The sequence below is a fragment of the Salvia miltiorrhiza genome, chromosome 8 (genome assembly GCF_028751815.1).
Source record: "Salvia miltiorrhiza cultivar Shanhuang (shh) chromosome 8, IMPLAD_Smil_shh, whole genome shotgun sequence".
NCBI lineage: Eukaryota > Viridiplantae > Streptophyta > Magnoliopsida > Lamiales > Lamiaceae > Salvia > Salvia miltiorrhiza.
Genome location: NC_080394.1, coordinates 53636707 through 53652287, shown reverse-complemented (window position 1 = coordinate 53652287; position 15581 = coordinate 53636707). Strand labels below are relative to the sequence as shown.

General features: G+C 35.6%; 1 protein-coding gene across 1 annotated transcript; it reads right to left on the bottom strand.

Moving 5' to 3' along the window:
• Positions 1-6469: 6469 nt before the first annotated feature.
• On the bottom strand, positions 6470-6871 carry LOC130998676 (uncharacterized). Its single transcript, XM_057924090.1, has one exon. It carries the CDS (start codon positions 6869-6871, stop codon positions 6470-6472), a length of 402 nt encoding a protein of 133 aa, XP_057780073.1.
• Between the last annotated feature and the right edge of the window lie 8710 nt (positions 6872-15581).

The window sequence follows — 15581 nt, the reverse complement described above, 5'->3', positions numbered from 1 at the left end:
CACCGGAACCCAACCCTATATATATATATATATATATATATATATATATATATATATATAAATTATGAATTTGGCCTCTTAAAACTTTTTCGGCCACCTTCGTCGGAACCCCAACCTTCACCGCCATAAAAAAAACTCTTGGTTGCAGCTTCGGTCTCAACTCCTCTAGCTTCACCTCCCGTCGTGACCGCTCCACCGGCACCAGTGCTAATAAGCTCACCCCCAGTGCCGACACCGACAACTTTCCCCCCTCTGTTGAGTCATCGTTGCCATCTCCCGAATAAATTAAATTGTGCATTTTGTCGTTGAGGGGCGCGCCGGAGTAGAGGGACACGCCGGAGAATTTTCTACCGTCGCTGAAGATGATGTCGGTAGGGAAATCGCGGTCGATTGTGCTAGCACCGACGGAAATCCTCCGTCGCCGATTGGGATCCAAATCACGTCGACGCCACTTAGAAATTAAAAAAAAAAGACTTTAAGTTAACTTGCGCGTATACCCCCCATTCTCGACCTTGGCTCAAATACACCCCCAGAGTCTATAAAAAGGGTGCATTTAAACCCAACAAGTAAATGACAAGAAACGGTCGTTAACTTGCTGTTTAAATGCACCATTTTCATGGACTCTAGGGATGTATTTGGGCCAAGGTCGAGAATGAGGGGATATACGCTCTAGGGGTGTCTAGTTAAAGGGTGGATTTGTACCTTAACCCTTTTTTAAAATATATAAAGTTGTAATATAAAGGGGTTATTGTCATAAAATACTCATAGTTGCCAATTTTCTGATTTATAACATGACTTTAAAATTTGGCAAGAAAATACAATAATTTTAAATTTAATCTTAATTTGAACATAATTTGAATTTATTAGAAATAAAAACTTACGTGGCATATTATTTTTTATTTTCAATGTAGATGGCATATTAAATTTTTATTTTAAACATATGTGGCATTTCACGACACACCTTCATCTCTCTCTCTTACACACACACAAACACACATCAGACGCACACAACTCAGCATCCCGGTGGCGGCGGCAGGAGCGCCGAGAGAGAGGGGGTGGGCAGCGGTGTGTGTGTGCTGTGTGTGTCTGGTGTGTGTTTGTGTGTGTGTGTGTGAGAGAGAGAGAGAGAGAGAGAGGAAGGTCATGTGTTGTGAAATGCCACATATGTTTAAAATGTTGGAATAATAAATTATTAAACTTGATTTGTAGAAGGAAAAATCTAGAAACAAGGAAAGTAAAAGAAAACAAAAGAAAAACATAGAATATCCTAGAAGCTCCTAGCTAGCTAAAGTGCACGTGTGGAATTAGGAAATAAAATTAGAAGATCAATCTAGAAGAACTAATTAAAACCACAAGTTGAAGTCGGTGATCTAGTAATCACCGACATAATACTCCTATAAATATGTATTGTGCTCCATTAGTTGATGTGTGAAGAAAAGTGAGTAGTGAAGAAATAAAATATTTCCTTTCTTTTCCTAACACACACGTCCACATTTCCAAACACTATTACCTTTAATATAAAGTCATCCCTCCAACCAATTTCTCCAAATTTCCTTTAGCCAATCAAATTAATTCTCCATTACATATTTCTTAAATTTCCAACAAAGTGGTATCAGAGCCATAAAATCCTACCTGTGGAATGGCCAACCTACAATCCTTTCAAGTCCCCATGCTCAACAAGAGCAACTTCGACAATTGGAGCATCAAGATGAAGGCGCTATTGGGAGCTCACGACGTTTGGGAGATCGTGGAAAACGGCTACGAGGAGCCGCAGGACGAGGCCGCACTATCCCAACAACAAAAGGATAGATTGCGAGACGCGAGAAAGAGAGACAAGAAGGCTCTCTGTCTCATTTATCAAGCGCTGGGGGACGACGATTTCGAGAAAATCTCAAACGCGAGCACCGCCAAAGAAGCGTGGGAGAAGCTCCAGAACGCGTGCAAAGGAGCGGAGCAAGTAAAAAAGGTACGACTTCAAACTTTAAGAGGAGAGTTTGAGTCTTTACATATGAAAGAGTCCGAATCGATATCGGATTATTTTTCAAGAGTCTTGGCGGTGTCTAATCAAATGAAAAGAAACGGTGAAAAATTGGAGGATGTTAGAATTATGGAGAAAATATTGCGCTCACTAACTCCAAAGTTTGAGCACATTGTGGTGACGATCGAAGAAACTAAAAATTTGGAGGAGATGACAATCGATCTCTTGTTGGGGTCGTTGCAAGCATATGAAGAGAAGCAAAAGAAGAAGCAAGAAATTTCAGAGCAACTTTTAAAGTTGCAAGTAAGCCCGAAAGAAAAAGAAGAAGGCTCGAGCAATGGCTATGGACAGTCCGGGAGAGGACGTGGTCAAGGACAAGATCGAGGCAGAGGCCGTGGACGTGGACGTGGACGAGGACGAGGAGGCTTCGTCAACAGTGGTGAAAGAAATGAGTTTACAAGTGGTCGGGGGAGGAGCAACCCGCAGTCGAGGTACGATAAATCCTCAATAAAGTGTTATAATTGCCATAAATTTGGGCACTATGCTTCCGAGTGCAGAAGTGAAAAAGTAAGGATTGAGGAAAAGGCCAATTATGCCGAGAACACGAGCGAAGCAAATGGTAGTGTGCTTCTGGCATATAAAGGAGAAGCTGGAAGAGATGACACATGGTACCTCGACACCGGTGCAAGCAACCACATGTGCGGGAAGAGAAGCATGTTCGTGGAGCTCGATGAGTCAGTAAGTGGCAACGTCTCCTTTGGTGATGAATCTAAAATTCCAGTTAAAGGAAAAGGGAAAATTTTAATTCGCTTGAAGAATGGAAATCATGAATTTATTTCCAATGTTTATTACGTGCCCAATATGAAAAATAATATCTTGAGTTTGGGACAACTCTTAGAGAAAGGTTATGATATTCACATGAGAAATTATAACCTTTCAATAAGAGATGGCAAAAATAATCTTATTGCCAAGGTGCCAATGTCGAAAAATAGAATGTTTCTATTAAATATTAGAAATGATGTGGCCAAATGCTTGAAAGCTTGCTATAAAGATCCGTCTTGGTTATGGCACCTACGGTTTGGGCACTTAAATTTTGGCGGCTTGGAGTTGCTATCAAAGAAAGAGATGGTGAGAGGCCTACCATCCATCAAACATCCCGATCAACTCTGCGAAGGTTGTCTACTCGGGAAGCAGTTCAGAAAGCCATTCCCAAAGGAGTCAAGCTCAAGAGCTCAAAATCCACTGGAGTTAATTCATGCTGACGTGTGTGGGCCGATAAATCCAAGCTCCCTCGGTAAAAATAATTATTTTCTGCTCTTCATTGATGATTTTTCTAGAAAAACGTGGGTATATTTCTTGAAGCAGAAGTCAGAAGTATTTGATGCATTCAAGAAATTCAAAGTTGCCGTCGAGAAGGAGATCGGACGACAAATCAAGGCCCTGAGGTCCGATCGAGGCGGAGAATTCACGTCGAGGGAGTTTCTAGAATTTTGCGAAGCAAATGGAATTCGACGGCCCCTGACAGTTCCGAGATCCCCCCAACAAAATGGAGTGGCGGAAAGAAAAAACAGAACAATCATGGAGATGGCGAGGAGCATGCTAAAGACGAAGAATCTGCCTAAAGAGTTTTGGGCCGAAGCAGTGGCGTGCGCGGTGTACCTATCCAACCGATCGCCGACAAGGAGCGTGTGGGGAATGACTCCACAAGAAGCCTGGAGCGGGAGAAAGCCAGGAATTTCCCACCTAAAGGTATTTGGGAGCAAAGCCTACGTGCATGTACTAGATGAGAGAAGGAAGAAGCTCGATGACAAAAGTGAAGCATTCATCTTTATCGGGTACGACTCTAACTCTAAAGGCTATAAGTTATATAATCCAAATACCAAGAAAACAGTGATAAGTCGAGACGTGGAGTTCGACGAAGAAGGAGTCTGGGATTTCAGCTCCAGCGGTGACTTCACCTACATCCCACAGTTAGAAGAACAAAGAGCAGAAGAGCAAGTTGGAGAAGTCCAACAAGAGCAAGTGACTCCACCAGCTTCACCAGTACCAGTCACTGAAGACTCGCCACCATCTTTCTTAAATGAAAGAGCCACACCACGAGCAAGGAGTTTGGGCGAGATATATGAGGATACTGAAAGGTTAGAAGATCTTACCTTATTTTGCCTATTTGCTGATTGTGAGCCTGTTAGCTTTGAAGAAGCAGCAGATAGTGAAAATTGGCGAGTCGCGATGGATGAAGAGATCAAAGCCATAAAGAAGAATGATACATGGGAGCTCGTGACACTACCAAAAGGGCACAAGGCCATTGGAGTCAAGTGGGTGTATAAAGTTAAGAAGAATTCCAAGGGTGAAGTTGAAAGATATAAAGCAAGGCTTGTCGTGAAAGGATATAGTCAAAGAGCTGGAATCGATTATGATGAGGTATTTGCTCCCGTCGCTCGCTTAGAAACTATTAGACTAATACTCTCTCTTGCAGCCCAAAATAGATGGAAGATTTATCAAATGGATGTCAAGTCAGCCTTCTTGAATGGATATATAGACAAAGAAGTCTATATCAAGCAGCCAATGGGCTACGAGGTAAAAGGGCAAGAAGATAAAGTCTTGAAGTTAAAGAAGGCCCTATACGGACTAAAGCAAGCACCAAGGGCATGGAATAGCAGGATCGATAAGTACTTGGAGGAGAATGGTTTCACCAAATGCCCTCACGAGCATGCTCTCTACGTTAAAGTCAATGGAGAGGATATATTAATTGTGTGCTTGTATGTAGATGATTTGATCTTCACAGGAAATAATCCAAAGATGATTGAGGAGTTCAAGAAGGCCATGTCAAAGGAGTTTGAGATGACCGACATTGGGCTGATGGCGTACTACCTCGGCGTGGAAGTCAAGCAACTCGAAGATGGGATCTTCATCACACAAGAAGGATACGCCAAGGAAATTCTCAAGAAGTTCAAGATGGAGGACTGCAAGGCAATCAACACACCAGTGGAATGCGGGATAAAATTATCCAAGAACGATGGAGGAGAAAAGGTGGACCCGACATTGTTTAAGAGCTTGGTTGGAAGTTTACGGTACTTAACTTGCACAAGGCCGGACATTCTTTATGCGACAGGACTCGTGAGTCGCTATATGGAGAATCCAACCACTACGCATTTCAAGGCAGCAAAGAGAATTCTTCGATATCTCAAAGGTACGCTCGACTATGGCCTATTCTATTCAAGTACTGATGATTATAAGCTTGTTGGCTATAGTGATAGCGATTGGGCTGGAGATAATGATGATCGGAAGAGTACAAGCGGATTCGTGTTCTTCATGGGAGACACTGCTTTCACCTGGATGTCGAAGAAGCAACCCATAGTCACGCTGTCAACATGTGAAGCTGAATATGTGGCTGCCACATCCAGTGTTTGTCATGCAGTTTGGCTACGAAGTTTACTGGAAGAGCTTGGATGGCCACAAAAGGAGCCAACAACGATTTGCATGGATAATAAGTCAGCAATCGCGCTCTCAAAGAATCCGGTGTTTCATAATCGAAGCAAGCATATTGACACCCGCTTCCACTACATCAGAGAATGCATCGCAAAGAAGGAAGTTCAAGTGGAGTATGTGAAATCACAAGATCAAGTTGCCGATATTTTTACCAAGCCGCTCAAGTTCGAGGATTTTGTGAAGTTCAGAATTTTGCTCGGGATGACAAATCAAGTTTAAGGGGGAGTGTTGGAATAATAAATTATTAAACTTGATTTGTAGAAGGAAAAATCTAGAAACAAGGAAAGTAAAAGAAAACAAAAGAAAAACATAGAATATCCTAGAAGCTCCTAGCTAGCTAAAGTGCACGTGTGGAATTAGGAAATAAAATTAGAAGATCAATCTAGAAGAACTAATTAAAACCACAAGTTGAAGTCGGTGATCTAGTAATCACCGACATAATACTCCTATAAATATGTATTGTGCTCCATTAGTTGATGTGTGAAGAAAAGTGAGTAGTGAAGAAATAAAATATTTCCTTTCTTTTCCTAACACACACGTCCACATTTCCAAACACTATTACCTTTAATATAAAGTCATCCCTCCAACCAATTTCTCCAAATTTCCTTTAGCCAATCAAATTAATTCTCCATTACATATTTCTTAAATTTCCAACATAAAATAGAAAATTAATATGCCATCTACACTGAAAATAAAAAATAATATGCCACGTAAGTTTTTATTTATAATAAATTCAAATTATGTTAAAATTAAGATTAAATTTAAAATTGATGTATTTTTGAGACAAATTTAAAGGTCGTGTTATAAATCAGAAAATTGACAAACTATGAGTATATTCTGACAATAACCCCAAATATAATATAAACTTTACCTTATTTCGAATTTTGCCCTGAATTTTAATTTCGTCCAAATCTATATTTTTTTTTTGGGAAATAGTATTTTTTATTTACCAAAAGCATGCCAAACCACCACTTACAACAAGAAAACATAGAAACAAACGCCTTAGTTCACAAACATTTTGTGAACTTTAGGGTTCAACTCTCCTTTCACCAGCATCATCAACTGACATTGTCTAATTACACTATCTTCATGGGAAGCCTTGTCGTTAAATCTTCGTTTATTCATTTCTCTCCATATATGATAGACAGCTGTTGCCACCAACAGTCTATACATAAGCTGCTTCCCCGTCTTCGAGGCTCCTTGTCTTTCTAAATACTCCACTTCATCATCCCAAGCTCCAGCTTTCCTTCGAACACCACACCACGTAGCAAGCTTATCCCACACATTGACAGAATACGGACACAAGAAAAACAGGTGATTGAGTGATTCATTCCCTTGTGAACACAAACAACAAGCTTGGTCACATTGGATACCAAATTTCTGCAGTCTATCACATGTTGTCATCTTCCTCATAATAGCTAACCATAAAATGAAGAGACACTTTGGCGCAGCTATGCTTTTACTGATCATATGATGCCATTTCCTTTTCTCTGGAGTGCCTCTCAATTAGTGATGCCACGGTTAAACCGGAACCGGCGGGCCAACCCTGAACCGGCCCGAAAGTCAACGGTCCGGGCTCGGACCGTTGACCACGGGCCGGTTCTAGAACTGGCCCGCCAAGAAGCACGGTCCGGTTACGGTTCAAGGAGGTGGAGGCCCACGGCCCGCCGGGCCGGCCCGTCAGTTCGGCCCATCGGTTCGGCCCGGAACCGCCGGGCCCGAGCAAATTTTTAATTTTTTTTAAATTTTATATTCCAATCTTACATATTTTAATGTAGGATAATTTTAAGTAAATGTAGCTTCACTATTTATAGTGTACTATACATGGTAGACAATCCTATATTTTTCAATGTGGGATAATGTAGCTTCACTATTTATAGTGTACTACACATGGTAGAAAATCCTACATTTTTCAATGTGGGATAATGTAGCTTCACTGTCTAGTATCTATAATGTACTACACATTGTAAAGAATCCTACATTTTTCAATGTGGGATCACTCAACCTAACTTATAAATATATAACTTATATTCATGTAATATATAACTTATAATTTATAAATATATAACTTATAAATATGTAACTTATAACTTATAAGGTCTAGGGATCAATTAGTTATTTAGTTAGTTTACTTATTCAATTTTGAAGATTATGTAATTTGTATCCTTGTAATATTTTTTTGGTACATAGAATAAATTCAATAAAGATATCTATTTTTATGAATTCATTTGAATCTTTGATTCTCAATGTGTTAATTATTTTTTCTTTATTTTATTTTAATTCAATTGTCATTTAAAAAAAGATGACATAAAAAATATTATATATTTATGTGACAATAATATATAAGATTATAAGTTATTAAGTAATTTAAGACTTTAAGTTGAGTAATTTTAACATTTTAAGTTTTTAACATCATAATTTATAAAACTATATAGTATAAGTTAAGTAATTTTAACATTTTTTCAACATTTGTAAAGTAAAAACTATTACATGAATATAAGTTATAAGTTACAAGTTATATATTTATAAGTTATAAGTTATATATTTATAAGTTAGGTTGAGTGATCCCACATTGAAAAATGTAGTATTCTTTACAATGTGTAGTACACTATAGATAGTGAAGCTACATTAAGTTGAAAGTATCCCACATTGAAAAATGTAGGATTCTCTACCATGTGTAGTACACTATAAATAGTGAAGCTACATTATCCCACATTGAAAAATGTAGGATTATCTACCATGTGTAGTACACTATAAATAGTGAAGCTACATTTAGTTGAAATTAACACAAATCATTTATCATTTAAAGAATTAAAAAGAATTCAAAAAAAAAAAAACTAAAAAGGCCGAAAACCGCAGGTTCCGGGCCCGAAAACCGGCCCGCCCAGAGACGCCAAGGGCCGGTTCAGGTTCGAGAATTTGCCGGCCCGGAACCGCCGGTTCGGGCCCGGAACCGGCGGGCCGAGGCCCGGTGGCAACCCTACTCTCAATGCACATTAAAGATGTTATAATATATACACATTATATTTTTTTATTATTTATTTTTTAAAATTTTATTACACCAAAAGAAAGGAAAAATACACTCACACTCTAAGTGACTCGAACCCCCGACCTATTCGTTGGAGGAGAAGCGTCGTACCAACAGACTGCGCTTCATCGTCATAATATATACACATTATATTAAAATAACATATAGAAAATTTCTACAGAAATATATACAGTACTAAAATATATACATATGTATACATACACACACACACACATATATATATATATGTATGTATATATATATATACGTGTGTGTGATTGTTAAAATATTATATCTATATATATATATTTTTTGTATTTAATGAACCTATAGTTTAATTTTAAAATTTATATTTTGAAAAAATAATAACAAATAGGAGTACAACCTTGCAACAATTTACCTAAAATAGATGATCAAGGATAATGACATTTTAAATATTTTTTATGCATTACATGAATAAATTAATTTGACCAAATTAGGACAACAAATAATTAAACTTTCCAACCGAAATTATAAGTGATTTTTTCAAAATAATAATAATAATAATAATAATAATAATAATAATAATAATGGTGCGATTATAAGTCATATATTTAAGAGATAAAAAATTAATTAATACTATAAATTATAGTGCCATGATTATATTATAATTAATTTGGTGTGATTATAATTGATACACAGCTATAGTGACTTGATTAATCTTAAATGTTTATTTATTTTATACTTGCTAGCTGAATGTTCATGAAAGAATAAATAAATTGTTAAATTTTCATATAAAATCATAAATCTTGATCAATGTTAATATTTTAATAATTCTATTTAGATTTACTAAACGTCATATATACATTAGCTGAAGATTTTATGATCATTTTAGACAAAAAATGTGATTACATGTGTCACTAAATATACAGGTAACTAAATATATATATATTTTTTATCATATACATGTAACTAAATATTATATATACATTAACTTAATATTTTATGATGATTTTAGATAAAAATATGTTGTTACATATTTTATTAAATAAACATGCAATATTGGTTATATAAGATGGTGTTAAGCTACAATTTTATTTTAAATAAGAATTATACGGTAAAATGTGATAAATTGTATCAATAAAAAAATTATTTGTATAATTTAGAGTAGACAAAATGAATAAAAAATTAAAAATTAAAAATTATTTCTAAAAATAGTAAGATGATGTTTGGCGGAAATGACTTAGGCAGAGATCAGCCTGATCATACGAGAGATCTCCATGAATCATCACACGAGGATGTTGCGGCCATTCCAGATGGGTCTTTTCCGCAAACGCCTGGTGGGCACTCTTATGTTTTGCCTCATTCTAAGAAATCACCATTATTTGTTACCTCCAGAAGAGGCGAGCCAGCCCGGCACCTTCTCTTGCTTCTCATAGCTCGCGTAATCAGAGGATCTTCGGCGAAGGCAAAAAAGGGTCGCTCTTTGGGAGCTCCTGTTACCCGCACCAAAGCTTTTCTGGCTAGAGTGAAAGAGGCGAATGCTCATGCTACATGCTTATACGACCAACTCTCTGGCAAATCAAAAATGCAGATTTGGATCCTCAGTTTGAGGATGATTTTCCACCAGGTTTTAGATGAATATTTTAGCATGGAATGAATCATAATTCTCGATCCCTCTTGATGAATATTTTAGAACCGAAATCGCAGTTTGCTAATATTCCTTCTTCTCTTTGGCGTTGACTCCTATACATCAAAACACCAGAGATGCTCATTCTTCTAATATATGGATTCTCTACTAACATCATTCAGTCCTCGGATCAAATGGTTATCTTGCAGCTAGAGATTCAGAATAATCTTTTGATGGTGGCTTTCATTCATGGTAGCTGCAACTATATCTCAAGAAGGTTCTGCCCGCAAACTTCTTCTCATTGGAGACTTTAACGCTATCAAAGGAGAGGGCGTCGCCCTAGCCGTATTGCCTGCAGGGAGTTCCAAAATTTTATTGATGCTAATTCTTTGATTCAAGCTCCTTTTTACCTGGATTGATCGTCACCAACTGAATCCGTCCTTGATCGGGCTTTATACAACCTCCATTTCGCTGACGTTTGGGATAGTCCCTCGCTTGGGCTCTGACCACTCGCCTGTTTTACTACGGTGCCACTGGAATCAGCCGACTGGTTTTCATAAACGCTTTAGATTTCTGAATATGTGGACTTCCCACAAGGATTTTCTTGAGGCTGTTCGAGCCCTATGGTTAGAGTTATGCACAAGCTAAAGCGTTTGAGAAAGGTTCTTCAAATCTGGAATAAGGAGATCTTCGGAGATTTTAATCAATCCACTGCTCTCCTTCAACAGCAGCTGGGCGAGCTCCATGAGCAGATATCGAATGAGGGATACAAATACAATGATGAGAGATTTGAGCAGGAGATTCATTTGGAAGCGTCCATTAATATCATGCTTTCGCGTCAATCCCTCTTGTTCAAATAAATATATTTTAAATGCATAATTATATATATATATATATATATATATATATATATATATATATATATAGGGTAGGGTTGCGCTAAAATAAGACTCACTCTTAGCCTATAAAATAAGACTCAATCTTAACCCTTGATCTCATTAATTTAAACGGTCAGTTTTTTTTTTACGATTTTAATATTGATTCACCCGAAATATGGTAGAAGGTTAACAATGTAATTACATTTTTGTTAATTAATATCTTCCCACAGAGGGATCACGTTTATACTTTACAACATTCCATATCTTCTCATTCATCCATAGTTACGCACGTCTTCTAACAGAGCCCCCAAAATCTAGAGAATTCATCCACTTCACACTATCACTTTTAATGGTGAATCCTGCATAGGCCGAATGACATAGTTGTTTTTTTTTTATTATTGTTGGATGTATGCGATTTTGATACGATATTGAAGAATGCAGTTGTATAATTATATATAATAATCTACTTCTGAAAATCCATACTATAATATCAATGGTTGTTTTTTCTTTCTCAAATAATAATGGCAAATACGATTCTTTTGAGTATTTTCTTGCTTATTTCGTTACTAATATGTTTGGATTTTAAGTTCACGAACGTACTAATATTTATTCATGCAGTGACCATAATTTTATTCATTCATGATATGAAAAGTTGTAGTTTGATTCAGATGTTTTATGTGGATCCAAAATTCCATCTGAAATAACGTGTCATCCTCCCGATCCTGTAAAAACAAAGGGTAGTGGGAAAGGGTAGTGGGAAGTGTTTGAAGTCTACTTATGAGAAAGAGCTTCTTAAGGCCAAGAAATCGAAGAGACGATGCAAGAAATGTGAATTTATGGTTCGCCATGATTCACGCAATTGTGGAAAGGTCGTAGAGGAGGATAGCGATGATGATTAATATTATAGCCACAATTTATTCTTACATTTTTTAGTTTTTCAGTTGGGTTTTAATGATTTTGGGCGTTTATTAATGGCTTTTGAACTTGAATACATTTTCAGCCTTTATAAAGTTTTTTATGATCTATATTTTTATTTTTATAATTGCATGAATATGAAACACTTTACGTATGAACAAAAAATATAAGTTCAAATGAATTAAAATTGTGTATGAACAATTGCACGTTTTTTAATGAAACCTGAAATCCTCAAGACATGGGATTTTTTTCACCTATTCTATGAACGTTATCCTTGAATTAATATTAATCAATTGAGGTATGAACGAAATATGTAAGTTCACTTGAATCGAAAATTGCGTATGAATAATTTCAGTTTTCCAATGAAAAATGAAATCTTCAAAAAATGGGATTCCAGCCGTGGATTGCCATATTACGTACTATTATAATTATATATTTACGAATTTTTAGGCACTTACCATATGAACAAATTTATCAAGTACGTACGAATATTATTATATATGAAGTCCAACATAGAGACTTTTTGTTCGCCATGACTCATGCAATTGAGGATAGGTCATTGAGGATGAGAGCAATGATGATTAACATTACAATGACATTTACTTTATACATTATTTAGTTTTGCAGTTGGATTACCATGATTTTATTCATAAATTATACTCATAAAATTCATTTTATTATCCCACATATAAATATTAAAATGCAACTTAAAGAAAATTACCAACCACATTCCATCACACAGTAGTTACACATCGATCCGCAATAATTTATCTAATATTCATAATACAACTATAAATAATTCATATTGATAATTAAATTCATTCATACTATAACATATAACAAATATTGCTTAACCTAAAATTTAAAAAAATGAGAGACAACCACACACAAATACGGTACCTTAATTTTCTGAATCTTTGCTAAATGTCATCGGAAAAAAAAAAACAAATTGATTAACTTATAATTTTTTAAGTGTAAATGTACCCCAAATTTAATTATTATTCACCATATACGTTTTTTTTACTTAGCATATAATAAGAACATACATATTTAAAATTCATACAACAATCGCTGCATATTCATATCCACAAAGTAAATCATTTAGCACAAAAAAGGTACAATTCTTGTTGCAAGCTTGATGTGCGAACCAAAAACGGTATTCACTCTATCCTCAAATATTATTCATACACTATACTCATAAAATTCAGTATATCATTCATCCAATATAAGCATATTACAATTTCTGCATTGCACTCTAAACTCATCACGGTGCGCCGCCTCATCGACCCAGTTGATGCTAGAACAAATAATTCATGCATAAACTACAAACAATTCATGCAATCAGGCATTCATCATCGTGCGCCGCCCTCTCGGCCCAATTAAAAGCTGCGCAGAGTGTGGCCTGCTCTTCAAGCCGCTTCCAGCAACGCCGCTACGCTCCGCTCACCACTCCAGTTCAGCTGGACGTTGTCTATGCCGCCCTGCGCATATCTGCCACGCATCCTCACACCAGGTCCTGTCGCCGTTTCTCCACGTTCTTTGACTTTCGAAGCTTTACGATGTGTGTAGACTGTCCCTTCATAATCTCCTAAACAGCCAAAATCCATTGGGAAAAAAAAATCAAAAAAACTAAACCAGAAAAAACTAAAAACACAAAAAGGGACCACAAAAAAAATATAAATCGAAAAATTATGCATTTCTTCTACTAGATCTATCCATCTCAAACCCCAAAAAATATTAAATTTTACAACACATGCTATCGGATCTATGCACCCAAAAAACACAAATAGGGACCACACAATACTTCAAAACCCCACAATCAATACGAAAATTGAATTTTACAAAAGTATGTAGGGAAAGCAAATGAACCCAAATACAAAAAAGTTTATGGAAACCTCAAACTTTTCAAATCTAATCATTATAGAACAGATTCGCTCATCTCACCCGGTGTAGTAGCTTTAGTTCGTCCCATGGCAATCGATATTTTCTCACAATTGATGAAGAAAAACCCTACTCCTCCTTCGGCGGTCTTGCTTTGCTTTGGGTGGAATGAACTTATTTTTTTTTTCCAGAAGATATTAAATTTTTTGTGTAGATACATAATATTTTACTTCAAGTTTTAATTCACACACATAATTTCATTCGGATGAATTATTAGGTAGGAATCAATTAATTGAAAAGTGTGTAACTCCCTTGAAAATAATGAGTTGTAATCATGGCAAATCTTCACTTTCCTATTTTTTTGCTGCTTGAGAATCGGAATGAAACAAATCAAAGATATGGAAGGTCAAAATCCAATTCCTATAATACCCTTACGACACCATTTCTGCTGAATATTATATTTAATGGCATGAATTACACAGCCCATTAGAAACGGTAATCCAGCCGTTGGATTTATTTAATAGAGGGTGTTGATTTAGTCTTATATTATAGACTAAGGGAAGACCATTGAATAGCACTACCCATATAGGGTATATATACATATATATATATATATATATATATATATATATATATATATATATATAGGGGAAGGCTAAAATAAGAACGCTTCTTAAAATATAAATTAGGAACCATTTTCAGCCCTTAGATCATCAAGATCTACGGTTGATTCATCACCTTGTTGGATAAATTCATGGTCCTGAGTTCGAATCCCAAAGGTAGCAAAAAATTATTTTTCGCAATTCGTACCTTTATACAGTTTATTCATGCGTGTTATACATAAAATTCATGCATTTTTACTGGTTCGTAATTATTAAAATAAGGGTGGTTTATTGAATAACCGCTCCCTATATATATATATATATATATATAGAGAGAGAGAGAGAGAGAGAGAGAGAGAGAGAGAGAGAATGGATCCATGGAGAATTGCATATATTTTGAGAATAAAGAATTGATCCTAGCCTTTGATTTGATTAGATCTAGCGGTTTATATGACTTCCGCCTTTTATGTTTTTAATTGTTTTAATTATTACGATTAAACACGCTTAAGCCTAATTATGTAAATTTCTATTTATTATTTGCGGTAGTTATCAAATTATGAGTTGACCGAATTTGAAGTAGGCGGTGGTTATGCATATCTTCATTATTTCCTTCTTTAATTTTTTATTAGTTTAATTTTCTTAATGAATAATTTTTTTTATCATAAATTCGATTTTTAAGACGTTTTGTTTTGTAGCTTAATGTTATGATTTATTTTATCATACAATAATTTTGTTCAATAAGTAAATACCCCATATAGTTGCAGAAACCACATAATTTATAGCATCCATCATTAATTTTTGAGCAAACATTAATTCGAATAAACAAGTAAATATTTAGAATTTGAACACACAAATAATTAAACATATATTTTACAGCTCATACTATTTCGAATAAGTAAATTAAAATTTCGAATATGAATATATAAATAAATGAACGTTAATTACATATTTTTTTAATGACAAATCATTTCGAATAAATACTGCTATTTATTGAATATGAATAATTAAATAAATGAATGTAAATTTTCATTACCGTCGTCATCAGTACTGGTTTTGGTGTTTGATTGAACCACCGGCAAAAATAATTTGAATAAAGTTTTTACCAGTTTGAATATTTCAAAAAATGGAATAAACTCACCGCCGTCGACTTCCTTAAATTGGAGGCGTGATTTGCAGGAATAAAGATTGCAATTTTGAAAAC